At 37.0% G+C, this 27,472-nt stretch overlaps 3 protein-coding genes and 3 long non-coding RNA genes across 6 annotated transcripts; 5 read left to right on the forward strand and 1 right to left on the reverse strand.

The window, feature by feature from the left end:
• Window positions 1-791: 791 nt before the first annotated feature.
• LOC110911804 lies at window positions 792-3,304 on the reverse strand. Its single transcript, XR_002577389.2, has 2 exons — window positions 1,489-3,304; window positions 792-1,131 (listed from the first exon to the last, which is right to left on the reverse strand). It is a non-coding gene; the product is annotated as an uncharacterized LOC110911804 (long non-coding RNA).
• A 3,834-nt stretch (window positions 3,305-7,138) lies between these two features.
• Window positions 7,139-7,921, forward strand: LOC110913824. The gene has a single exon (XM_022158643.1). The coding sequence runs from the start codon at window positions 7,139-7,141 to the stop codon at window positions 7,919-7,921; it is 783 nt and encodes a 260-aa protein (XP_022014335.1).
• Window positions 7,922-7,996: 75 nt separating this feature from the next.
• LOC110913825 lies at window positions 7,997-8,814 on the forward strand. Its single transcript, XM_022158644.1, has 2 exons — window positions 7,997-8,440; window positions 8,539-8,814. Exons 1-2 carry the CDS (start codon window positions 7,997-7,999, stop codon window positions 8,812-8,814), a joined length of 720 nt encoding a protein of 239 aa, XP_022014336.1.
• Window positions 8,815-10,932: 2,118 nt separating this feature from the next.
• Window positions 10,933-11,213, forward strand: LOC118487227. Its single transcript, XR_004880891.1, has 2 exons — window positions 10,933-10,990; window positions 11,162-11,213. It is a non-coding gene; the product is annotated as an uncharacterized LOC118487227 (long non-coding RNA).
• Window positions 11,214-20,069: 8,856 nt separating this feature from the next.
• On the forward strand, window positions 20,070-21,180 carry LOC110911807. Its single transcript, XR_002577391.2, has 2 exons — window positions 20,070-20,303; window positions 20,997-21,180. It is a non-coding gene; the product is annotated as an uncharacterized LOC110911807 (long non-coding RNA).
• Window positions 21,181-21,943: 763 nt separating this feature from the next.
• LOC118487228 lies at window positions 21,944-26,756 on the forward strand. The gene is made up of 2 exons (XM_035983878.1): window positions 21,944-26,159; window positions 26,229-26,756. The coding sequence occupies exon 1, from the start codon at window positions 24,756-24,758 to the stop codon at window positions 25,794-25,796; it is 1,041 nt and encodes a 346-aa protein (XP_035839771.1). The 5' UTR covers window positions 21,944-24,755; the 3' UTR covers window positions 25,797-26,159; window positions 26,229-26,756.
• Window positions 26,757-27,472: the final 716 nt, after the last annotated feature.

Consider the following 27,472-nt stretch of genomic DNA (forward strand, 5'->3'; position numbering starts at 1 on the left):
AAATTAATAAATATTATTTAAAATATTTTTACATTTATTTCACGACAAGAACACGTTAGTATCTATTTTAGAATGAACTAGAAAACCGGCCCGCGCGCGTTGCGTCGCGGCAAACCAAATTGACGTGTAGTTGGCGTAGTCGATAGGGGCGAACATACATTGTGATGCGTGTGACCAAAAACAATTGTTCAACCTAACATCATTAACAACCACAACCAGGTTGTATCTTGATGGCCAAATGAAGACACAGACAGAGACTACCAAAGAGGCCAGACGGAAAAAGTGAAATGAATACTAGACACAACAGCAATTATAAAGCCCTTCTTAAATAGTTGGCTCCTGTCTCTATGTAAAACGGCAGCAACACACCAAGTACAAAAAGGTAAGAATACCCCTTGTAAAAAAAGACAAAATAAATTCAGTAAAAAAAGGTATATATGCTAATTGCATTAAAGAATATAACACTTTTAATTCGAGTAGACCAGAATCAAAGGCCAGCCAAAAAGTATAGAGGTTGAATGGAATTAAGAAAACAACTTAGGATTCAAAACGCCAGCCTAACCGATGAACATAAAAGAACATCCCACACCTATAGAGGTTCAATGGAATTAACAAAACAACATAAGATTCAAAAACAACATGATTAGGACCCAAAATACAAACACTTAACAAACGTCTTCAACCTTCACACATACCAAGTTGTCCACAAACTAAGGATAACGCAACAATTTATGCTAATCTATAATAGTTTCATAAAGCCATCGATTAAAAAAAAAAAGTAACAATCCACACAACAAAACACAAAGCATTCTATAAACAAAATTACAATGTCAACAAACCTGTGCCAGCTCAACCCCAAACAACTAACCAAGCAAAATTCTGGTCACAACGGATGTCAAATATGTTGTAAGAATTAAATGTCAAGGTACGCCAAATACGTGCTTAAAAGGGTCAAAATATAGAGAGCTCAAATGAAGAAACAGGTCAAAATATAACAATAAGCAACATACGTATATAAACACATAGTCATTGTCAACATTGCACGTCTTCGGAAGTTCAGAATCGATTTCCATTGTCAATGCAGATCCCTCCTCCGCCTCGCCCGCATTGTAACCTCATACTATCAAAACCCTAGAAAATAAATTTAATTTGTTAAAACATATAGTATGAATTAATCTCATTAAGATTTTATGATCACTAAAAATGGCCAATATTCAAAATTATTTATATATTTTTATATTATCAGTTATAAGCATCTACAAACAGAGCATCCACACTTCTACACTACTGCAAATCACTCACCATTGCCAATATTACTCCCTCAAGAGACTATAATAGTCCCATGTTAAGTTCTAATTTTGGGAGTTCAAAGAACATATTCCAAATTCAAATTAATATGAATGGATCAACTTATTCACCAAAGCAAGTGAAATTTCTTCTATGAAAAAATCTACAGTTAATTCAACTACAGAATTGTAGAAAACGTACCTCGATGTGTAAGGTTTGAGTTGTTCGTTAGAAGTGCCGTTGATAGAGAAGATTCTTACGTCTCTTGACAAAATTCACCGTGTCTCAGTCATCGTTTCGACCATATAACAACATAAGAGATTTAATTACATACCATAAATAGTTAAAAACAGAAGTGAGCATCATATTTATCATTCTGTTAAAAAAATAGTATGGTAATACAACCTAAATTGTAACAATCCTAATATCCTATACATGTTTCAGGGATGTCTGCAATCCAAAATATAAGATTAATATTGTCGATTTTGCAAATAAAAGAAGAATGTAAAAATGGTTAATTTAAGGAACAAATGCTGAATTCTCATGCTAAAACTAACCACTATAGACTCAAAATAGTGCATCTTGAAGCAAGGGCAGACCTGGAGTTTTTTTTTTCGTTTTTATATGTAATTTATAGTACTGGATAATACTTTTTAGTTCACTTTTCCGACCGTGCTTTATTTGTTTGCTTAAATCATCAATTTACCTGGCTTGGCTGGCAAAGTTCACTTTGCGATTACATGGCATGCGACATTAAGACGTTTGTGCAATGTGTTATTTTCCCAAGTAATCCAATGTGGTTCAATCTCTACAAACACCAAACTTTTAAGGAGAGTTACTTGAGATCATCACTTAGAAATGAGACTTATGGACAAAACTCCTAGAGCACAGTCACATGTAAACTTGTAAGACTATAACCTAATTGTACATAGAAGCCATTAAATGTGGAGATGAGGGGATGTGGCTCCTATTTTCTTATAACTGTACATTTGGAATTAAGAACTTTTTGCTGTGTAGCTAGCATAACTAAAAGATTATTGATAATTCAAGTCCAAATTCTACTTGCTGATTTGATTTCATTCAACAAATACATATTGATGACCTGACATTCATCATATCAGTAACCAGTTCAATGCATAAACATATTAATGGTAACCTAGGTTAAAACTATATCGTGTTTTGGCTACGAATCAAATAGCAAAGGATGCTAAATCTAGAGAAGATGATTCATATAACAAATTCAAAATTAGAAAGTTCCCAATCAGTAGTGACTGTCAGAGGAAAAGAAAATTCCACAACAGATTGTTACTTAAAAAACACACATGTCAACAAAATAAACTGAACATATTAAAAAAAGGTGTAGCTCAAGAGAGAAAAGATAACAAAGACCTCCAAGTTGCTTGCCGAGAAGCCATCTATCATATTAGCCACTGCTTGAAGATGAATATCTCGTCCCAAATACTTCACACGTTGAACTTAAAAACGCACGTTCCTGCAGTAATGCATACTTCATTAACCCTAATCAAAACAGGAATAACAAATCATTCAATCGCATAATCACAAATAATTAGGGCATCAAAATTTATAACAAAATGAGGAAACAGATATGTGAACAACGAATCTAAGATCATGCGTAGGATTATTAGGGCAATGACCCCCACATCCGATTTGAACACCACCGTTCGCCCCGTCCATGCTCAAACACCACCGCCGCAAACTCCACCCGCAACCACCGCCACTCCGACCTCCAATTCCAATCACCGCTTGCTCGAACCACCACCACCACCGTTCGTCATCATCACCATCCGGATAGAAACCACCACCCATCGCCACTAAGGGGGCAGCCAAAGTGTGCTCAGATCCCCTCTCTCCCGATTCTCTTTCAACCAATCACTTCTCTTTCAACCAATCACTCTCCTTGTGTGGGGGAGTAAAATGAAAAGAGTGATGATAGATTAGGGTTTTCACTTCTTACAGTACACCGTCCGAACTATCCAATAAGAAGAGCAAACCTAAAAAGTTAGAGTACACACCTATAAACAGAATGTACAAACTTCATTGTATAAAATTGTTGTAAATTAGAGTATTATATAATATACAACACAACTCATAAAATAAGTATAGAAGTTTTAGAAACAAAATGTAAGACCGTGCGTAGTCGTTACATTATGGAGCGTTTCTATGCCCAATAACGCTCAAACACGCCCGGCCACGGCCCCGCGAGACGTTTTTTTTTTTTTTTTTTTTTGACAAAATTTGCTTTTGGCGTTGTATTTTTCACGCCGAAGATAGATATCAATTGACAAATCACTGTTTTAATTGAATATTATTTGTTTTAATAATTAGGAAAAAATAATAATTGGGTAATTATGGGTATTTGAGACTCGGCTGTAGCTATTGAGTAATAGCGTTTGATGGCCTACTACACTTCTAAATGTCATGTCGAAGCCTTAAAGGTGCCTTACGCTATGTTCATTGGTGACCTAATGTTAAGTTGGTCACCAATAAACAAAAGTTTGAGTAATTAAAAAAATTAAAAAAGAAATTAATATCAACCAAAGTTGACAACCAGGTTGGTGGAGCAACCTTGGTTGCAACCAAAACTAATACCCCTAATCATACAATTAATCAAATAACTTAAAATATTTAAACTTTAAAGAAAAACTAAATACACGGTATTTCTTTTTTTTTTTTTTTTTTTTGTGAACATCCCGATATAAATTTTTTTTAAGTCGAGTTTGTTGAAAAACATATATTTTTAGGTTGGGATAGGTTGTGAATGTGTGTTAAAAAATGAGTAGAGTTGGGTTGTGTAGGTGGAAGAAAGAGATATTAATTTTTTAATAAAAGATTGGGTTGGGTTTGGTCACCAATGGAGATAGTCTTAGCACCTCACTTAGGGTCAAATTTACAGGTTTGGATAATATACAAGTTTAGGTCTGGAATGTGAATTACGTTGAAGACAACCTTAAATAATACATAAGTATAATTCACTCTAATCTAGCCACTAATGTAATTATAAACTTGTATAACAAAAATAAATAATAATCTATCATGGTCGATCATGGACAGAACTCCATTGAACAACTGGTGTAAATGCTTATGTTAGTTTATTTTTGTATCGTGTTGCTATTGTGTGTGAATGTTTGTTTGAGTCCGGTTTTTTAAGGGTAGCCGTGTCATCGATCTTGATTGCCTAAACACAATCGATCTGCCCTTACCTGTCTGATCAAACTAGAACTAATTAACGTGGGCTTATCGAGTATCCTTTCATCTAGGCTTAATGAGCCTAGGTTAGTTATATTGAGATTCTAGCACAAACTCGTTTAAAACAAGTGTTACTAGCTTGCTATATATACTAGCGCCAAGCGGGGTGTATTTTGGGCTTTAAATAACAAAGCCCAAATTAAATGTGACTTAATTTCAGTATTTGCACAAGCCCAATGGTAATATACTAACTAATTTTAATTAATTCATAATCTGACTTGTCACAAATAGGGTGTTCGTTCACTGAAAATACAAAATCTTTAAATACCTAGGTTTGAGAGGGGAGGTCTAAGGTTCAAGTCTCGGAGACGATATGGATCCAACTCTAACCGTATCTATGATGTATTTTATAATTTATTATTTTAAGGCTTGGTGGCTCGGGTATGCATCCAACTCTGACCGTTATGGAGGAGTGGATGCATTTGCTCGACTGAGGCCTAAGAGTATCCCATGATGCTTATCCGATGATTTAAACAAAAATTAAATATATTTAATATTATTTCATGTCTTTCTTCTTTGGATTCGATGCTAGTTACTTTTTAGTTGGTTAGTGATCATTTTCCTGTCCTATTTCTTTTGTTGTTTTGTTATCGGTGTATCATTTACATGTTATTTGTATTTTTTACAGTAAAAATAAAAGATTTTATGAGCTGATGTCTCACTGAAAATTACATGTTATGTACTATTGTTATATACTTTATCTTATTTTAATTAGTTCATATAATTATACAATTAAAATAGGATAATGTCGAAATTAATATAGAATAGTCAGTTTCGATTATATCAGTACAGTACATTTCTAATATTATTAGTAACTAAAATTTGATTTGTAAAATAAATGTTTTTAACAGCTGAAATATTGTTTAGAACTTTGAAATGAGTCCGAATTGCGGAAAATTTTAGAAAAAGCTTATTATTCATCTATACATTTTTGTAAGATTATACTTTTAGTTACATAAATATAAAAGGAAAAATGATTAAATTTAAGTAAAATAAATTACATAATGTTTGATATAGATTGCATTGCATTGTATACTTGTAGCCTTAAAACACTTAAAATGTAGTCACCTCTAGTTAAAGAAACATGAACACCTAAAACATGCAGATTTTCCTTTTCACGTTCGTTCATTAAAAAATAAATAAACGTGTCCTTGTTCATTTATGTTCATCTATTAATATTCTAAATATATGTAAATGAAAAATTATAGATGAACATAAATGAACAAGCATAAACAAAAAAAATGTGTTCTTGTTCGTCATTAGCGGATTACCTAAGGTCTGGTCCTAAAGTTTGATTATGTTTAAAAAAAAAATGTGTTCTTGTTCGTCATTAGCGGATTACCTAAGGTCTGGTTCTAAAGTTTGATTATGTTGATGGGATTAATGCATGATTCACCAATAAGTAATTCTAAATTACTAATAACTCTAAAATAAATATAAAGAATATGTAAAAGAATATAAGCAAATGTAAATGAACAAACATAGACAAATGTAAATGAACAAACAATGACGAACGTTAATAAATGAACGTTCACACATGAATGTAAATGAACGCTCGAAATGTGTGTTTATGTTTGTTCGTTCAACTAAATAAACACGAAGTTTTGTCCAATATTTAATAAACAAACGTCCCTCTAAACGGTTCATTTATCATTTAGTTCCTTTTCATCCAACAAAAGCATGACTTTGCGTGATGTCCATGTAAAAGTGAGGGTTTTGGTGGAAAAGGCCATTTAATAAAAGGGTTGGAAGTTTAGGACTCTCCAACGAGGACGAGAGTGACTCCATTTACATTTGCATTGGTTAGGTAACACTACTTGTTAGCTTATATGAGCATATGGGTTGGTCATGGGTCAAAAACAATTAATATTTTAGAGTCACGCGACTCAGTTTTCTTGATACTCTTAATACTCTATTCTTAATAAAAATAATATAATCTATATCTATTTATTTAGGCGGGAAAATACAAATGAGATCACTTTATACATCACCATGTGTTCCATATATGATTTACTTTATTATATAGAAGTATAGATATAGATATAGATATGGAGAAAATACTAAAAAGATATTAAGACCTTTAGAAAAACGTAATGATAATAATGGAGAAAATATGTGAAAGATATTAAGACTCTTTTAAAACGTAATGGATAAAATATGTAAAAGATATTAAGTCTCTTTTAAGAAAACATTAGCTTGTGAGATATCAAAAGTTAAATATAAGTCAAAACTAGTTATTTGTTAAAATGATGTCACGTACCCGTGGTTATAAATGGAATTTCAAAGACATTGATTAAAGTTGATCGATAGTCCTCTAATTATAAATGAAATAATCTTCTGGACTAAAAAAAAGAAGGACTTTTCAAAATTGACTTTGAAAAGGCTTATGACCACACATTGGGATTTTTTGGAAGAAATTCAAGCTCAAATGAATGTTCCTTCAAAATGGCATAGATGGATGAAGGTTGTTCTAGCGTCAGCTAGATCCTCGGTTTTAGTAAATGGATCTCCTTCTTTCGAGTTCTAATTCACACGAGGTGTTAGACAAGGTGACCCTATTTCTCCATTTTTATTCCTCATAGGCATGGAAACTTTCTCGTGGATGATGGAAAAAGCGACGATTGAAGGTATTTTTCGTGGTCTTAAACTTCCTAATAATGGTCCGTTATTGTCCCATTTATTGTTTGCGGATGATGCTCTTTTGGTGGGAGAATGGAATCGAGAGAACGTGAAAAATATGGCTCGCCTCCTAAGATGCTTTAACCTTGTCTCGGGTCTAAGTATCAATTATGGGAAATCAAATTTGTTCAGTGTCAATGTGGTGCAAGAAGAGGTTGCGGGGGTAGCAAGAGAGATTGGTTGCAAGAACGGGATTTTCCCATGTAACTACCTCGGGTTAATGATTAGAACTAATATGAATAAAGTGGTGAGCTGGAAATCGGTCTTGGATGCTTTTGATAAAAGATTGGCGGTTTGGAAGAAAACAACTTTATCGGAAGGGGGGCGTCTAACCCTCCTCAAAGCGGTAATGGAAACCATCCCCACTTATTACTTTTCGCTTTTCAAAGCGCCCGTGAAGATTATAAAACAACTTGAAGCGAAAAGAAGATCTTTTTTCTGGGGAGTATCGGAAGACAAAAATAAAATGTGTTGCGTTAAGTGGGAGAAGGTTACAAGACCGAAAGAGGACGGGGGCCTTGGCCTTACCCCGTTACGGGATACAAACATTGCTTTATTATCTAAATGGTGGTGGCGGTTTAAATTAGAGAAAAATGCACTTTGGAGAAAGGTTATTGAAGCGATCCATAACAACAAGAAAGAATATTCGTATATGCCAGTGATTAAGTCCATTGCGGGTGCCTGGTAGACTATTGTGGGACTGCAAAAAAGTTTAGTTCAAAAAGATATTGACCTGGAAAAGTTAATAGAATGTAAAGCTGGAATGGGTGATGAAATACGGATGTGGTGGGACACTTGGGCAGGGAACGAGCCGCTTTATAAAATTTTTCCAGACTTATATAAGATTGAAAAAAAGAAAAGGATTATGCTTAAAGATTGTTTCTGCAAGGAAAATGGGGATATGAAGTGGAAATGGAGATGGAAGAAACAAAGACTTAATCAAAAAGAGAAAGAGGAGCTAAAGAATTTAGAAGAATTATTACAACAGGTGAACATTTCGGGCGAAACAGATCAATGGATATGGAAGCCAGATGATAAAGGTATATTCTCGGTTGCCTCGATGAAAAGTCTTTTAGTCAAGTCCTCTAAGATTCCAAAAAGCTTCTCATGGAAATGGAATGGATGGGTTCCAAAGAAAGTAAATACTTTCATGTGGAAGGCTGTGAACAATAACATCCCTACAATGCTGGCTCTTAAAGGAAGACAAGTGAATGTGACCGATACGTTATGTAAATATGTGGAGAAGCGGATGAAGACGCCGACCATTTCTTGACCTCTTGCTTGGTAACTACAATTGTGTGGCAGTTTATTAGTGAATGGTGCAACATATCAAGTCTGTTTGCCTTCTCAACAAAAGACTTGATCAATATTCACAGCCAAGTGAAGGTTAGCAAGAACAAGAGGAAGGGTATTCAAGCAGTGATCTTCACAGCTGCATGGTGTATCTGGAACCCTAGGAACGAGGCAGTTTTTCAAAACAAGGTGATAGGTGTTAACAAGATGAAGGAAAACATTAAAGCACTAGGCTATCTTTGGGTTAAGAATCGATTCCCATGCTCAAATTTAGAATGGAAAGAATAGTGTAATTTTGCCTTGTAATGTTTGTTTTGTCGTGGGCGCTAGCGATTTGCTAGATGCGCTTTTGGTTGAATAAAAGTTGTTGTTCAAAAAATTAAAAAAACTTGTAGTCATACCTATAAATTTAAAATAATTAAATAAAAAATCACCATGTAACATAGTTTGGATATCCCTATCTTATTGTATTTATATTTTATTTTAAACCTTTATATTTTATATGATACTAGGTTATAACCCCGTGTATTACACGGGTTGAATAAATGTAATTTTATATATTAAAAAGTTATACATATATAAACCATATGTATTGTATGAGTTGAATAAATGTAATTTTATATACTAAATAATAAAAATATTATATCTTTAAAACCATGTATTTTCCTATCTATCCCAATTTGATTTATCAAACTCCTCTTTATCCGAATTTTATTTTTAAATAAACATATAATTTGTTTGATTTAAGATATAAATTGAATAACTTAATCCACGTTTATCATCATTCTTTTAGGAAGTTTAATTGTATTAGTTATGAAATTCTTTGATAATCTGATATCAAGATTTTAAAATCTAAATGACTAAAAGTAAATATATAATAAAACACATATAGTAATTAATGTTTAGCCTTTAAAATTTCTAAAAAGATTGAGCACATGTAAATGGCAGCTATATTGTCATCACTTATATGCTCGTAAAGTTTAATGGTTTAGGAGAAATATTTTAAGACTAAAGTATATTTACATTTGTATCAATTATATTTTATTAGTGTTTCTTTAATTTGTATTTATATTTAGATGTTGTTATAAGTAAATATTATGTTTTTTTTAATTATATGCTACCATCAATATCTTTTTATTTTAATTATTATTTGTATAGATATAAATATACGCTGCCCGCCATCTGGCATCCCCATCCCATCACTTCCTGACGTCGCAGCTTATCTCGAAAACGGGTTCGCACCCAGTGTCGACAGCTGTTTAACATCAAAGTTCAAACAATAGCCCGGTAAATTCACCCGCGGGCCTGAGCCCCCAAGCGGCTTTTCTTAAGAAGAGACAACGGGACGTGTTTAGCAACCCTGCAGGCCAGGCTAGCCGAATGGATGATGTTTGGATTTCTTGATGCAAAATTGTATCGCGGAAATGTCATTTTTATTCTTTTTTTTTAATTTATTGTTAATATGTGATCAACTAATCATTCTCAACCAACTGTAACATTTTAGTGTTGTGAAACGTGAATTGCAAAACAACAAACAGACTATCTTTAATCAATATGTGTTGTTATTTACTTAAAAAAAATAATAATTATCTATAATTAGGTAGAAGAGATTAAACTAAATAATATTTCGTAGGAGATTTTCTATAATTAATTAGAATATATTAAACTAAATGATAATTATTCATAGAGTACATGGCCTAATATGATGACAAGTGTCCCAAACATGGTTTCTTTTATCTATTATGTATATTAAAACAATACATTTTGGTGCCACTTGGCATAATTTTAATCCACTAATTGCCACCTGGCAAGTTAATACTCCTCTCAATATTGTTTTAGGCGCTAAACCTTTTGTTTCTTACACACGCTTCTTTTTTCAATTCTTTGTAACCCTAATAAGCATCTCAGTCTTCCCATTCTCTCTTCTTCCTCTTCATCTTCTTTCATCTTCTTCCATTAAACCATCTTTGTTCCTTATCAACACCTTTCATACAATGGCATTCAAAACGTCGACGAGGAGAGCTCCGATTACCCTTTAATCCACCGCCTCTGACCCGATTTCAATGACACCTGACTCTCAAAACCCTAGATTGCAACTGGAATCTTGAGATAGGTTAGAACGATGGCTATCGGGAGCCTCCTTTTAGGCATTTTCAAAGTTTCAAACGGATTGATCGCCGGATCTTCCATTATAGGGTTTCAGGTATATTTTTATTCTTTTCTTATTTCATAATACAATTAAATTTACTTTTGTTTCATACAAATCTTTTGGTATGAGAGTTTGGTGATTGCTTCGTTCAGTGTGTTAACTTTGAGGCTAAATTTTGCTTTCTTTCTTTGGTTTTGATCAATGTAGTTAGGGTTAGTTAAGTATTTAAGATTTTTTGTGATATGGACTTGAAATTGTAACGGATTTTGAGTGAAGGAGTTGAGTTCGCTGCATTTAGGGTTTCAAACTAACCAGGTATCCTTTTCATTTAACTCATTTTTTTCAAATAATCTTCAGTGTATGCCATATTTTCTGTTGTACTTACTGCACATAAGTAAATTTTTTAGCTAGAAGATGCTTTTTGATGTTTACTATGTTTGAATTGTGTTAGTCAACTGAATATATTGGTGATTTTGAGGTTTTCAGATTGAAAGATTGTATATTTATAAGGACCCCTTATCATCGCTTCTCTGGTCCTGAAAAGTCTCTAAATTAAAGGTAATTTTCATTGATTTTCAATATGGATTATGTATATTTCTGTGATTATGATTTGCATGTAGTTGTTTCTGGCATTCTAATCGAGTTAATTACATCTTATGATGTTTCTAATGGAGTTGTTATGTTTTAAGGATTTAAACTTTGAATTGACTGCACATGAAGTGATTGTTGTACTTCTTTACTGTCACACCCCAAATTTCCACGTGTCTCCGGTGGGCCCGGTGGGGAGTACCGTGACGTAGTTGACATCATCATAGTCAAACAACACAATAATTAAATGCACAGCGGAAGCAAAAGATAAATATATTACAAACCGATATAAAGTAATATCAAATATTACAAACGGAATGTAAAGGATCCACAGGCGGATAAAAAAAAATGAAACATTTGTTCTACAGACTTTAAGGCATCCAAGCTTGCGAGACTTATTGTGGACACTAGAAGACAGCCAGCCTATTACGTGTAGTACCTGCACTTAACCTTTTGGAAAATACGTCAGTTTACACTGGTAAATACAATTTAACTAACTCATTTTGAAAAGGGTTGAAAATTGGTTTGAATGCACGTGGCACAAAACATTTTATAACTTGGGATAATTATTTTATATTGTAATCTTGTGAACGAATTACATGTTACTTGTGCGTTCAGTAGCCCGGATCTTGTCCGGGTTAAAGATCAATAGACACACCACAATAATGAGTTATACACTGACAGGTGTACGCCTACACCTCGTGCTCTGGTCGTGGCCATCTCATAAGATGATGCCAAGGATATCCGGGACATGGTCATTAATCCCCCAAAGGCTTAAAGTAAACAAGACTGTTTAAACGAGCCGATCAAATTATTCAATTAACCACCCAAGGATGTAAGATTTGATGCTCGATCAAGCGGTATTCTATATACCGTAACCCAAGCCCGTATAGGGAAAATAAGTTAAAAGTATTTACCTGAGCTAAATATAAATTCAATCCCAGCCGTATACCACCAAGCAAGTACAGATAGCTTTTACTGGGCTCCTAAATCTGGAACGAAGGTTTTTAATAACCTATTAGATTCCTAACGGGTCTTTAATTAAGCCTAAGCTTAGACCGGTTAGTTTTCAAAAGGAAGACATGGTTCAAACGCGTGATAAAGCGAAGACCAGTTTAGAATGTGGTTTTGACCCGACGAGCTTGTATACTTGTTTAATATGGGTAACTTAAACACATTCTGAATTTTGAGCAAAAACGATATGGTTTGACCCGTTTCGGCTAATATGTGCAAACTAGTTACATACGCCGATCCGAACGCGAAAAGTGCGTAACGAGTAACCATAAGAGTCATATGTAAGTTCCCTGAGTTAACATGCCTTAAATATGTTGTGATATCAGTAAGGTATCTTCTATTATGCCCAAAACGGATTCAAACACAAAATTATGCCTCGTAAGGGCATTTTGGTCAATTAAAAGATTATAAAAGAGTTTAATTAGTAATCTGAGTTACAGGTCTGATTTATACAGTAAATACACTTAATTTAATAAGTTATAACAGTAGGGTATGACCTATATGTGAAATTTATCATTTAAAACCAAACTATGCACCTTAGGGGTATTTTGGTAATTTCACTTAGGCTTAAAAGGTCAAAACTGGAAACCTGAGTTCAAAAACTTTTACTTACTGGTATTATCTCAAAATATACTATAAACATCAGTAGGTATTAACCTTATATGTTTAATATAGTTTTAGTACATACTATGCGTTAAAAACGCTTAAAAAGGCGATTTGGAGCCATTACCGGGTTTTTAAAGGAAAGCTGATATTTTTATAATTCCAGAAGGCTCAAAATATTTTATTTAACAAGTTTAATCAGTAGAAAAAGGTTTGGGGTCAAAAGGATTTGTAAAACTCATTTTATGGCTTAAAAGGGCACAATCGGTATTAACCGAATTAAGCTTAGAGACCTATGTTATGCTCAGCCAAAAATTAAATAAAAATCTTCAAAAATCCCAAAATATTATATTACATCAGTGGGTAAAAAGTTTGATATCAAAAAGTGGGTTTAAATAGGTTATATGCTAATTACGCCGTTTAAGTAACACAAAGCTTTCAAATTACGCTAACGAGCATAACTTCTAATCTAGACCTCAAACTGATGTCAAATTTTAGGTGCAAGTTTATAAATCAGTAATTAAGGTTTCTACTCTTTCACTTTTTCAAAAATCACGTTTTATAGTCAAAAGGGCATAATAGTCAATATTTAAGCATTAATCGGAAACATGCATGTGAATCGGATAAGTAATGAACCAAATTGTATAATCTCAGAGAGTTATACTTATATGAAACCTGATCCAAAATAAGCTCTAAAGCATTTCTAAAACAAGGTTAATCAGGTCAGATTTGAGAGTCAAAGCATTAGTCAAACTGTTAGACTTTTGATTCAAAACAAGCAATTACACCAAAGTGATCAGTTTGACACGTTCTTGTAACATTTACCATATTATTTAAGTGACAAAACATGATCCATAACCTCTATATTATCAGTTTTGATTAATTTAAGAATCTGCCCAGTTTGACTTTTAGATTACTAACTTTGACTTATCAAATAGACTAGAATTCGTGGAAATCAGAAAGCATGATCCTAATGGATTATAACCAACTTGATTACCATCATAAAACAAGATTCAATTGGATTTTTTTGCTGATCAATTCATGATCAAATCAGAAAGTCAAACAGAAGTCAAAATATAGTGTTCTTGGCCAAATTAAACTATGAACAAGAATCAAAACATGATTGGAATACTTACAATTACTGAATGAAAGATCAAGAACACCAGAAAGATCCAAGATGCTTGTGCAAATCGGATTGGAACATGTTTGAGTGTTTGAAGGTTGCAAAAATTTATAAAAATGAAGGATATGTGGTGTTCTATAGGATTCTTGGAACGAATCGAATCACAACAGGTGTCGGGTGGTTTAAACATACTATGGGCAGCCTCTAGTATCGATCTTGTGGTATTAGAAACCAGTTTGGTCATGAAAACAGCAACGAACATGCTGTTAATAGCTGTTTTCCACTTCTGATGAACTCATGCGGCCCGCCTGAGAATACCCAGGCCTGTAAGCGGGCCGCCTGCAGGTTTATAACAGCAAGCACAGTTCCAGAATTGGCAGAAATGGTCCCTGTGATCTTTAAGGTCATTTAAGGCACGATTAAGGCCCGTTAACCTCAATTTAAGGCTCCATCATGAAGTTTAAACATAGGGGACATGAAACATGTTCAAAAACATGTCGGATGTCGGTTCGTTTGGCCGTACGGTCACGTTGTTTGTCTATTTACGACGAAACACGAACGGACGCTAAAAACGAACCAAACGACGCGACGAAAGGAATTTTATCAAGGCGATCACGAAAATAAAATATTTTAGTGCTTACATAAATTTTTGGGTGTCCGGAGATATTCAGATTGTGAGATATGCGCGAAAATGCAAACTTGTGCACTTTTTGACACTTTTAGTCCCTGGTGGACTTGAAAGTTTATTTTTGCGCACCAAACACCTCTAAGCCTATATCTAAACTATAGAAATGATAATTAGGGCATGTTTAACTTATGGAAAATTTCCGAAAGGTCCGTTACCGTACGAATCGACATACTTTTGCAGTTTGACGCAAATAGTCCTTAAATTGCGCAAAGTAGCGCGAATTGCCGATTAATGTTATACAAGCCTTCCATGGCCCATATTTATCCTTCCCAAGCATATACTTAAATATTAATACGATCTCGTTCGCTTAGATGGTCGCCGAAAGGCATAGATTCAAAAGTTGACGCTTTAGGTCCCTCTATTGCGCAAACTTGCGCATTTCATCATTTAATAGTATTGAAGCCTCATCTAATCCATATTAGACATTCTTGAAAGTATTATTAAATATCACGATGCTTCGGATTCGCTAAAAGGTCATTCAGAGGTATTAATTAAACATATTGACATTTTTAGCCCCTCTAACTTGCAAAGTTGCGCGTAACTTTACTTATAGGCATAAAAACCTTAGATGGCCATTATTTGGCATTCCCGAGAGTATAATTAAATATTATTAAGCTCCCGGTTTGTTAGAAGGTCACTCAGAGGTAAGAATTAACATGTTGACGCTTTTAACCCTTTATTGCGCAAACTTTCAATTAATTACGCAAACGGCTACACTTATACATCAAGTGGCATATTTGTGAATATAAACATCGTAAGAAACTTATTTTAGGAACCTTATCACTTCCAGTCCTTACATAATCAAAGTTTTCGATTTTTCGAAAAATTAGTCCCTCAATTTCAGTGTTTGACTTCATTAGGGTTTATTACACGTGTCACTACATCATTGGACGTGATTTTACGAGGTGTTACATTTACCCATTTACATTTTAGGGTTCTTTGTTTTTAATTTAGGGATTGATTTAGAGCTCGAATTGATTGTTCTTTGTTTAAGCCGAACCATTCACAACCCTAATTTTCATCTATCTCCTATTCATGTCAGCGATGATGGCTATTGAATAAACGCTAGATGATGGCGATTGAACAAACCGAACAACCCAGGTAACTTTTTCGTCAATCTTTAATGTTCTCCACATGAGTATTTTTGATGATTCGTGTTGAATTATGAAAACGTGTAACTTATATTAATTTTACATGTGTAGGAAGAACCTTAAGTAAATGCTTATAAACTGCAATATGTGGAGTATATAATCAGTTGATCCTTTGAAACTACTTCTGCAAGGTTGTTGGAACAAGAAGAATGGTCGGCAAGTTTTTCTTAAACACTGATTCCATGTACTGATTCAAGGAAAATATCCTATTAAGTATAAAAGTTTCAGTTTCGTATAAAAAATGTCTATCTCAAATTTGAATTTCGAAATATCAATCTTATGATGCATCTTTTAAGGAATGGTCTATGAGTTTAGGCTACTTTTGTCACTTTATTCCAAAAATGAAATCTTTTGTATCTGGGTCACTGATGTTTCAATTTTTTTGCCATTTTCATCCAAATGGCAAATTGCGTTAGCATTTTCTGTTAAACTCCATCTTTTTTGTCGTCTTCCTCATTTAAATGAAGGGCATATTCGTCATTTTAAGTATGAGGATGGAAGTGAGAAATTTATTAATGGGTGTTTGATATCTTGATCTAAAATTTATTTCAATGTCTTGATTTGCCAGATTTGTGGTGATGAAAGTTACAGTTGATGGTGAGCCATTTGCTACTTGCAATGAATGTTCCTTCCCAATTTGTAGCCCTTGCTATGTTTTCTTGGAACCAAAGATATGTTGCGAAAAGCCTTAAATGTGCAACTCATGGAGCTGCTTGGAGCTCAGGTACTTTCATTTTTTATGGCCCAGGTTAGTATTTATCAAAATTTGATATTTTTATTTAATTGAAGATTGGTTATATTTGAATCAATTAATAAATGACATGGATATTTGGAGTATTCTATGCACATGGATTCTCTTGTGAACCATTTTGGGGCATAAACTGGGATCTTATAATACTAATTAGTTATTTGGCCTGCAGTTATTCCTAGCTGGTGGATGACGGTCTAAAGTTATTTGAATCAATCAAGGCAGAGTATAACATCGTTCCGTCACTTGAGCATTATTGTTGCGTTTTAGATATGTTAGGGAGAGTTGGTAGTGTGTCAGAAGCTTATGATTTTGTTGAAAGATTTGGGGAAAAGGTAATTATTTGAAAGTTTAGGGTTTACTTTTGGGCTCTTGCAGAACCCATGAGAATTTCGATTGGCGAAAGTTGTTGCGAGTAAGTTGGTTGAAATGGGTCTGGTAAATAAGAATGTGGGTTATCATGCGTTGTTGTCAAATATATATCCGGGTTCTAAAAATTGCTATAAAATCATTTGTACAATAACATCTCAATGCCTATAAAAAATGAATCAAAACATATTTACCTAAGTGAGAAAAATCATATTTTTATACGTTTATATTGAAAAGTTCTTTCATTACAAAGTTCATCTCATTGCCAGTATATATTATATGTTTGTGTTAAACCACCCGCGAAGCTCGCGGGATCTTAGGCTAGTTATATAGTATATAGATACATTGTGTTTGTTTAGATTTATAGTATAAGTAAACTAGATTTACGTTAGTTTGGATATTAATAATTTTGAGGGATTTACTTTTGATGTTTATTTATTTATTTATTTATTATTTTTTTTTATCATTTTCATTCAAAGATAAATAGAGTTGTAAATTTCTTTTAACCACTCCTCTTTTTGTCCTTTTCCTCATTAAATGAAGAGTATAATGGTCATTTTATAAAAACAATTAGAGTTAAATGCTTGGTTGGTCCCTATGGTTTGCAAATATTACAGACTTGGTCCCAGTGGTTTACTAATTACAGAGTTGGTCCCGATGGTTGTTTGCACTCGGGTGATCCTTATCACTAACCTATGTTAACTTTCTCAGTTAAGTATTGTTAAATGGTTGTAATACCCTTACTTGTTAAGAAAATTAAAAATAAAACAATATATCTTCTAACCTACCAATTCTTCTTCTTCTACCCTACACCACCACCACCACTATAAGCACTACCACCATCTTCCCTCCTCCACCACTGCTGAACCCCTCCTCCACCACTATTGAACACCCACATCCACCGTCTCCCCTCCGCCACCGTACACCCACCACCACCGGACACCTAACCAGTCGAATTCTCAATTTTAATAGCAAATCCATTATCCACCACAACCAGTCAAAATTCAATTCTCCATTTAATTGATCACTGATCACAAAACATTTCATATTCCAATTATAGTCTCATTCCATACAGACCGTTCATAAATATCTTCATCTAACATACTCAAGGATTTATGATTCTCCTTCTCTCAAATCCTAATTCTCTCCGGCGACACCTCCATCACCATCAAACTGGCGATCGGCAACCAAAATTGCACCGCCGTACACAGATTCGTATAAGTCTGAGTGTAACATGTACTGTTTGGATTGTGTTAATCAACCTCTGTGTTCGCTTTGTCTCACTCAGCATCAGAATCACCGTCACATTCAGGTAGTTGAAATTCATTTTTTCGCCATTGATTTTATGCTTTTTTTTTTTGCTCTATTTGTTGTAACAATTTCAAATGTTTGAGTGTTGTAATGACATGATTTTGCTCGATTAATGTACATATTTTGAAATTCATGTTTCCGCCATTGATTTTTACTTGTTGTTGTTCTAGTTTCATTCGTTAGATCTCGTTTCAACTGATTATTGATCATCGATTGTGGTGGAGGTTGAGTGGTTTGGTGGTAGGGTTTTTAAGAGAAGGATAAAGAAAAGATGAAGAAGATGATGGTCCACCTATCTTTATATATATTTTTTTATTTTTTAGTTGTTCAGGGGCAATCTAGTCATTTCACACACACTTAACTGAGAAACTTAACACTAGTTAGTGATAAGGATCACCCGAGTGCAAAATTTGTGACCACTGGGATCAACTTTGTAATTAGTAAACCACTGGGATCAAATCTGCAATATTTGCAAACCACAGAGACAAACCAGACATTTAACTCAAACAATTATTATCATCACCCTCACCCTCTCTCTCTCTAACACCACAACTGTACCACCACCCAATCTACCATCATCAACACATATAATTGCCATTTTATGTCTAATTTTATAATTATAATAATAATAATAATAATAATAATAATAATAATAATAATAATAATAATAATACCATCCTCAGTCTCTCTCACTCTCTAACACCATGTGTCATAGAAGATTATGTTAATGATGGTTGTGTGGGTGGTGGTACGGTTGTGGAGTTAAGAGAGAGAGTGGAGGTGGTGATAATAACTATAAAAATTATTATTATTATTATTATTATTATTATTATAAATTATAAAATAAGATGTAGAATAACCATTATACCTTTCATTTAAATAAGTAAAAAGACAAAAGGGAAAGTGGTTAATAAAAAGTTCTAACCCGGTTTGGCTTCTTCACTTCAATTTTCGGCAGTCAACATTAGCGTTCATTAGTCTCTCTCCAGTCAACATTAGCGTTCACGAATGATTGTCGATGATGTTTCGGATGATGATCGGACTTGGTCGGATAAGGATCCGAAGTTGTTATTGAAAGGGAAGCCTTTGAATGTGGAGGTGGTGGAGATGTGAAGAAGTCGGTTGGGAGGAAGAAGTCGGCTAGGGGAGGAGAACTAGTGTTAAGGATTGTGTTTTGAAAATAGGGCAGAAGAAGAGAGGAGAAGATGCTAGAAGTGGAGAGTTCACATCTGCCCTATAAAGATGTTTGAAAGACCTTTTTTAATGAAATCATTTCGAAAAAACAAACACACTGCAGACTCAAACGTCTACGCATGATCTGCGTGAGACAGACATAAAAGATCAAGAAGTACTTTTTATAAAAAAAACAAACACCCCTAAAGTTACAAAAGTGAAGTAAAATTAAAAACTATTTTATCACTTTAGCAATTATAAAACTTTTAATTTAATTATTAGAAAATAGTGTGATGGGTCACCCAGCACTTATTATATCGGGTTAGAGCATTCACATCCAAATAATCAAATTGTGTGTGTGGTGTTTTTAAAATATAAAAAGTATAAAAAGTGGTTGTGAGTAGAGGAGAGAGAAAATGTTACTGTTTATCTGTATATTTGGGGGGACACTGTTCACCCCCTATAATTTTTTTAATATATTTTGAAAGTGGTTGTGAGTGAAGGAGAGAGAGAAAAGGTAATGATAAAGGTATAAAAAAATATTATTTAATTGAAAAAAAGAGAGAAAATATAGTGTTTTTTAATGTAATTTAGGATGAAAATATGATGGAATGGATGTGAATGCTCTTAGATTACACTCAACGGATAGCTTCTGTTGTGGATAAGGACGTTTAATTTAATAATACTAGTATTTCCATCAAACTCTGAGATTGATATTCACTCACAGTCAGTTTCTAACGGAAAGTTATGGCGGTAGTTGAGTTGTTCGTGTTAGGGTGCACCGGAATCGTCATGTTCTTTCACGGCGTCAATTTCATGTTTCACGCTCTCGCTCATCAAATCTCCGTTCGATCTCTCAGGTATAACTGTTTCTGTTTGTTTCTTCTCTAGATCTGTACTTCTACACTTTTTTCATCGAATTAAATCCAAATTTTCATTAGTATCGATGAATGTTCATCGATCTGTTGATTCATTCTCAAAATTATGCGATTCAATCGTTAATTTTGCTTGTTCAGATCGCAGTATAAATAATTTGTTCCGTGTTGATCTTCAAAATCTATACGCAATTTTGTATTAAATTTATCGATGAGTGTTGTAGGTTTTTTGCATCGATATATTGATTTTGATTGATTAATTTTCAAAATGATGCGGTTGAGTTGTTTGTTTTTAACGGTTATTAAGAATACAGAGTGAACGGTGAACTGAAAGTGAGTTTTTGAGAAGTTGATGATGATGATCAGATCTCAGTTTAAATAATTCGTTCATGTTTGATCCTGAAAATCATTTAATCGGATTAAATCGGTTAGTATTGATGAGTGTTCTGTTCCTAGGTTTTTTCATTAGGTTATTGATTTACATTTTGATCGATTAGTTCATGAGAATTGTTTTGAATTTACGATTATTATCATGAATGTTGAAGGTTTGTCCATCGTTTTGATTCTCAAATGTTTAAGAAGCAACTGGATGAAGAAGATCAAACCTTACATTTTAAACAATTTGTTCATATTTTTCATCAGTTTATTGATTGTGAACCTGTTTTTGGAACTTTGCAGTTTCTTGGGGTGTGTTTGGTGACAAACAAATGAACAGATGAGCCGGAATTTGGTTTTCAACGGAATGGAAATTGTGAATATTTTTTGTAGACAATAATAAATGTAAGATGAATGAGGAATGTTTTTCATCTTATAATATTTTTGTAAAGTTTGGTTATTATGATAGGGTGCTACTTTCTACACCCCCCCCTATTTACTTTTTTCACCCCACTCCTCTCACATACTTACAGGTGGGGCCTGCGTGGGACCGACAGTTCTCCTCTCACAAAGGGGGGTGTAATCAGGAAGAGGGGGGTGCGTATAGAATGAGCCTTATGATAAATTCATGATATGAGGCTTTAAACTAATGAATGAGGAATATTCCGTCTTATAATTACTTAGGCTAATTGTTGTGGGCCACCTTCCAAACAGAGGGTTTTAATTGATTATCAATCCAGTCATCAACTCATAACCTTTCACGCCCGTTAAACTACTTACGTCCATCCATGGGACCAACTACTTACGTCCGTCCATGGGACCAACGACGTAGCAACCCACGTTGAAGAAACACAGAACTAATTATTGGGATTAATCAGTTGGGTTTATGTTCCTATCATGATGGTTAATCTTCTAATGATTGTCTAAGCTTCGTCTGGAACGTCTAATCCTGCAAAACAGAACACCGTTACTCGTTAAGAGGGGAATATGGGGGGTTTCCCTCTTAACCGGGCTCCGTCGTGAGAATAAGCGACTGCTTTGGGGAAGATAATTAAGTATTAAGAGTGAGAGTAGAGGGAATGGAATGTTTAACCTGTGAAGTGAGGTCTCTATTTATAGCCGGAGTGGTGTAAGAGGATGTGGGCTGAGGGGCCTTGGGCCGGAAGGCGACAACATAGCGTATATGCTCCTTGTCTCACTGGTGTCGACCATTAGTGGCTTCTAGAAGTTCTCCGGCGCTGGCGCGCCTTGATTGGAGCCACGTGTCGCCGTTGTCGGCCTTGTTGTCCTTCTGCCATCAGCAGACAAGTGGAGGTCGTGGGGCAGATGTCTCTGCCCTTTGATTGGTGCCACGTAGGCGTCCTTATGTACCTTTCGTCTTCTGCACGTCAGACGATCGTGGTGCACGATTGAACAGAGCCTGCAGGATGCGGATTGGCTCCTTTTTCCTGCCACCTGGACCTTTTGTACCTATCGGCTCTGGTATTGCGCTGCAACCTTTAGGCGATTCTTGCTGATTAGGTTGCGCAGTTTTACAGGTACTGAGGACTCTTTATCAGAATGCTAAGTGTCGTAAATGTACTTCCCTTCTGGCTTGACCTCGCGCCTTGTTAGTGGAATATGGCGTAGATCGCGCGAGGTTGCTACTAAGAGAATTGTTGAATAAGGAGTATGGCCCTGCGCGCAACCTTGATGAAGGCTCGCGCGGCATTTTTGGGGCCATACCCCTTCAAGTCCCCCCAGTCCAGTGCTGCACCATGCGCAAGGCAAGTGGTTGGAGCTCTGGACTTAGAAAAAGAAAGTTGCAGAGATTGCTCGCTTTTTTATTTGTAGGAGCGCGCGTGTAAGTACTGACGATTGTTGAGGCGCGACCACATATCTGTTAGCCGACGTTATGCCTTTTAGAGCTGATAGCGCACGAATACCTTGGGTACCAGGTATATTGCGCGCCCCTCGGTAACTTCTTTGTTAAGTGTTAGGGAATTTGGGCGGGAAATTCCTCGAAATTTGAATTCTGACGGTTTGGTGAAATCGTCTCTGATTGTGACGTTTGAGTTGACTCCTGGCACGGATGTCATCATGCTGGCTCTGACGGTTCCACTTTCCATAAGGAGAGTGAGGCCCACGAGCGCGTGGTAACCGTCACTCCGGGTTTTACGCCTTACGTGGCATCCTCTCGTTGGCCACGTGAGCGGCAAATGCGGCACGTTTACCTATCGCATTAAATGCAATGGGTATATATATCCGACGAGATAAGGAGGATTTACTCGTCTTATACTCTTTCTACCCTTTTCTCTCCAATCATCTTCATCTAGTCTTCAAATCTTCAAATCTTTGTAGCAGTTCTTCAAGTTCTCCTTCATATCTTCAAGTTTGTTCTTGAATATTCAAATTTTGTCCAAGAACATCGATGGCTGAAGAACATCCAGAAGAAAATCCTGGAGAGGAAGGGCCTGTCCCGGTTCTCCGGTGGGATTTGGGTCTTTTTGAGCAAATAGTACGAGGGTTCCGGTTTCCACCGGAGTGGGATGCCAAATACCCCGGTCAAAACCAGACCACCGCCGACGCACCACCGGGGTATATTACGCTGTATGAGGATTTCTTTCAACAAGGCGACTTCCGGTTGCCGGCTACAAACTTTATGGCTCACATCTTGCAGTTTTACGGGTTCCATATTTCCCAGATGAGCCCACCTGGAATTGTTAGGGTTCGACACTTCGAGTTCTTGTGTCGAGCTCATGGTGTTGAGCCTACTGTGGAGAAGTTCCATGCCTTTTATCAGCTCATCCGGAATATGAGCTTCTTCTCGTTTGCTAGCCGGGGAGCAGCGAAGAAGATATTACTGAATCCTCCCAAGAGTTTCCATAATTGGAAACCAAAATTCTTCTATATTCGTGAGGAGGTTATTCCAATTGCCATGATTTTCCGCGCGTGGTCTGAGCCGATACCAAAAGAAGATCTGCCGATCCCGAAGAAAGCGAACTGGTATTTACAACTTACTCCCACTCCGAACCGAGTGTTTGGAGAAAATGTTCTGGTTGCGGCGGGAATGAGTGACCAATGGGCGCCGGATAGCAAGGATATCCCCCTTTTGAAGCTTGGTGACCAAGGTTAGGCTTTTTTCACATTGTTTTTAACTTGGTTGTTGGCCTGCTTATGATCTTTTCTTTGCGCGTGTAGAGGTGCAATTGTACCAGGCTGCCTTCGCAACGTTTGGAGGTGTTATAGGGTCGCGCCCACTTAAAGCGGGGGAGCAATACTGGTACGACCAGATCAAGGGATACTTCATGTACCCCGTTGCTGACGCTTTCACTGATCCTCCTACCTCTACTGAAGGTGCGCATATACCTAACCCTCGACCCTTGCGCTCCGTGACTTCTGCTGGGAAAGAGATTGTTTATCTTTCCAGCGAGGAGTCCGTAGGTTCGTCAAATGGAGAGCTAAGCCCGTGGTCTCAAATCTTTGCAGGTGTGTTGCGCGACCTGGGGATAGACCCTGAAGACAAGAAGAAGAAGCCTGTGAAAAGGAAGAAAGTTATCACCTTGGATCCTGAGGTGACCAGCAAGGGAGCTAGGAGTAGTCGCGTAACCGCTCCTGCTGCTGACAAAGGTACTCTCCGCCTTCTTCAAAGTAACTTAGAGGATTACTTTCTTATAAGTGACTCACTTGAGGGTTTGGCGCGCATAGGCGAGAAAAAGGCTGGAGCTGCTGGGTCAAGGAGCTCTGGGAGCGCGGGTTCTCGCAACCCGGATGCTGGGACTACCCCGTCGTCAGCTGCGCAAGAAGAAGGCGATGAAGAAGAAACGGAAGAAGAGCCGGCGGTGAAGCTCATAAGGAAAAGGAGCAGGGAGGCTGTGCTTGGGGCCTCCGTGTTGTCAAAACCTGGTGGCGCTCCTTTGATTGGAAAGAAGAGCAACTTGCGCTCGCTTTACAAATTCTCTCCTGGTTAGTATATTGTTTTCTTGTACTTGTTATTTTTCTTTCTAACACTCTCTCTTTGCAGAGGCTGAAAGGACGACCCCTGAGAAGAAGGGTGTCACTATCACAGAACCCTCAGAGCCGATGCTGAAAAGGCCCAGGGTTACCAAGGTTACCATCAAACCTTTCACTGCTCCTCAATCTGAGAAGGAGAAACAGAAAGTTGCCGAGAAGCCTGTTAAGGAAAGAGAGGTTGAGACAAAAAGAGCTACTGAGAAACCTCCTACTGGGCCCAAGGAGCCCGAGGTTGTCGCCACCTTTTCAGCTGACAAGGCGCAGGGTTTGGGGCCAACTCCTATTACTGGGCTTGACCAGCCCACCTTTGAGAAGGGAAAAGGCGTGGAGGTGGAAAAACCCGTTGAGCCCTCGCCCACCGACGCCTCTGTTCAAACTGCGCAGGTAACTTCTGCTGGAGAAACTGGTCCAGCGACTAAGGAGCAGACTGCTGCTGCTGGTTTTGCTGCTGGCCAAGCTGGTGCGTGGAGGCCCGGTGCAACGTCTCACTCTCCTATCGGCCCAATGGACATTTTGGGAGACGTTTATTACAAATCCTATACTGAGGAAAGCCGAGGAGAAGCGCTGCATCAGCCGCCATGGGGCTTGAAACAGAAAGATACTTTCCTGGAGTTCGCGCCTTGCCGAGACTGGCTTCTTAACTCCATTCCTCCTGGTGAGGTTAATCGCCAAAGGGAGCAAACCCACAGCGCGCTCTATCATGCTTACGTTGTTGGTGAAGTCAACACCCGCGCTGCTAACCATCAGATCGTTCGCGAGTGGCGGACCGTGGTTAGGGAAAGGGAAGAGTGGGAGAAGTACCGTGAGCGGTTGCTGAGGCAAGTGAAAACTTTTGAGAAATCGAAGGCCGCCTTTGACGAGGAGAAGGCGAAGTTTGAAACAGACAAAAAGGCTGAGGAGTGGGGCCGTGAAGGCCTTAAAGGCAAACTCCGTGCCGCTGAAGAGCTCCTCTCAAAGGAACGTGCCGATTGGAAGGCTATTTGTGCAAAGGATAACGAGCGCATGTATGCGGCTCACTCCAAGATCACCGAACTTGAAGGTCAAGTTGCGGATCTGAAGAAGAAGGTGGAGGATGCGCAAGCTGTGAAGGAACAGGCTGAGGTATGTTAACTGTCCCTTCTTGCTTATGCTTCAGTTTGTAAAAAATTCTCTAATTCTTATTTTTTATAGGCTGAGCTTAAGGCGCAAATTTCTGGCAAGGATAGAGATCTATCTGACAAGGACGTTGAAATCGCTGAATTGAAGCGTCGTTTGCACGAGCAGATTGAAAGGAGTGAGTCCTTGGAGATTGATCTTGAAGCTGAGAAGTACAAAGCTGCTACTGCCGAGGAAGCCAAGCGTAAGGCCGAGGAGGCGCGAGACATTAGTACAACTGCTCTCAATGTGGCGCAGAACAACTATTCTGAGGCTCAAGGTATCGTTGATACTTTGGTCTCTGAAGCTGAGTGGCTGCGCAGCCGAGGAATAGCTCTGGTATGATTTCTTTCGACTTTGGCTTGATTTATTAAAACCTGTTTGTCTTATATGTTGCGTTTGTTGTAGATGGCCAACTCCGTCTTGAATGCTGGGGAGCTAGATAAAGCTGTTGCTACTTTGATAGATGCTTCGCGCGCAATTGGTCACCGGGGTGGTTACTTGGAGTGTGCGCAACATGCTTTAGAGATGTTTGGTCAAGAATTTGACACTAGTCACTGCTCTGTAACTGATCAAGCTGAGGCCGAGCTGACTCGCGCTGAACATGGTTATGATCACTCATCTCTACCGGTGATGGATTTGGTTACTGAAGCGCTGAAGCATGACGACTGGTGTCATCGGTTAAAGACCATCCTTGATCCACCACAGATGGTTGAAGTATCTGATGAGGAGGAGTTGGCAGGCGACGATAGAGAAGGTGATGATGACGGCGGAGATGGTGATCAACCTGAATAGGAATTGAAGGCTTTGTGCCTTGTAATTTGTTTAGTCTTTTGCATATATCGTGTCGCGTGGTCGCGTTTCACTTAGATCGAATGGATGATAGGTTTTATGTAACCGTTGCGCGTTTGCGCTTATTTAAATATGATGTTTTATGTTTATCCTGACTTGTTACAATTATTGCACTGTTGTTAGAAACTTTGGTTAAGTTAGCGCGAATAAACGTAAGTGTGACTCTTGTGGGAGAGTAATTGTTCGGTCTCGCGCTACGTTCGCGGAGAACCTTGGAGGCATAAACACAAGAGCTCGTAATTCACTGATGTGTTTTCGTGCTAATCAAAAGTTGAACATGCATTTGTAACTCGAGAAACAATGATAAAAAAGAAAACATATCGTATGCTTTCATTAATTGGGAAACAAGCGCTTAGGCCAATCATACATTGCGGATACGTAATATAAGGGGCGTTTAGCCAACATGGGAAATTAAGTAGGCGCGTGGCCAACATGAAAGAAATGGCTCATGGCCTAAAGTAGTTACATATAGCACTTGCGCAGTTGTTGCGCGTTCCACGTGCGCGGGATGATATGGCCATCTAGGGTTCGCAATTTGTATGCCCCCTTTCCTAGCACTTCATGGACCAAGTATGGGCCTTCCCATTTGGGTGCTAGTTTTCCTGGGCGTTCGGCGTTTGAAGCTTTGTTGTCACGGAAAACGTATTCTCCAGGAGTGAAGGTACAAATGCGGACTCTCGCATTGTAGTACCTTTCCAGTTATGTCTTGTATTTCGCCTCCTTAATACGCGCAATCTCGCGTCTTTCCTCCAAGAGATCCAGATCGAGACGGCGCTCTGCTTCATTATCAACTGTGTTGA

This window comes from Helianthus annuus, chromosome 15 (genome assembly GCF_002127325.2).
Source record: "Helianthus annuus cultivar XRQ/B chromosome 15, HanXRQr2.0-SUNRISE, whole genome shotgun sequence".
Taxonomy (NCBI): domain Eukaryota; kingdom Viridiplantae; phylum Streptophyta; class Magnoliopsida; order Asterales; family Asteraceae; genus Helianthus; species Helianthus annuus.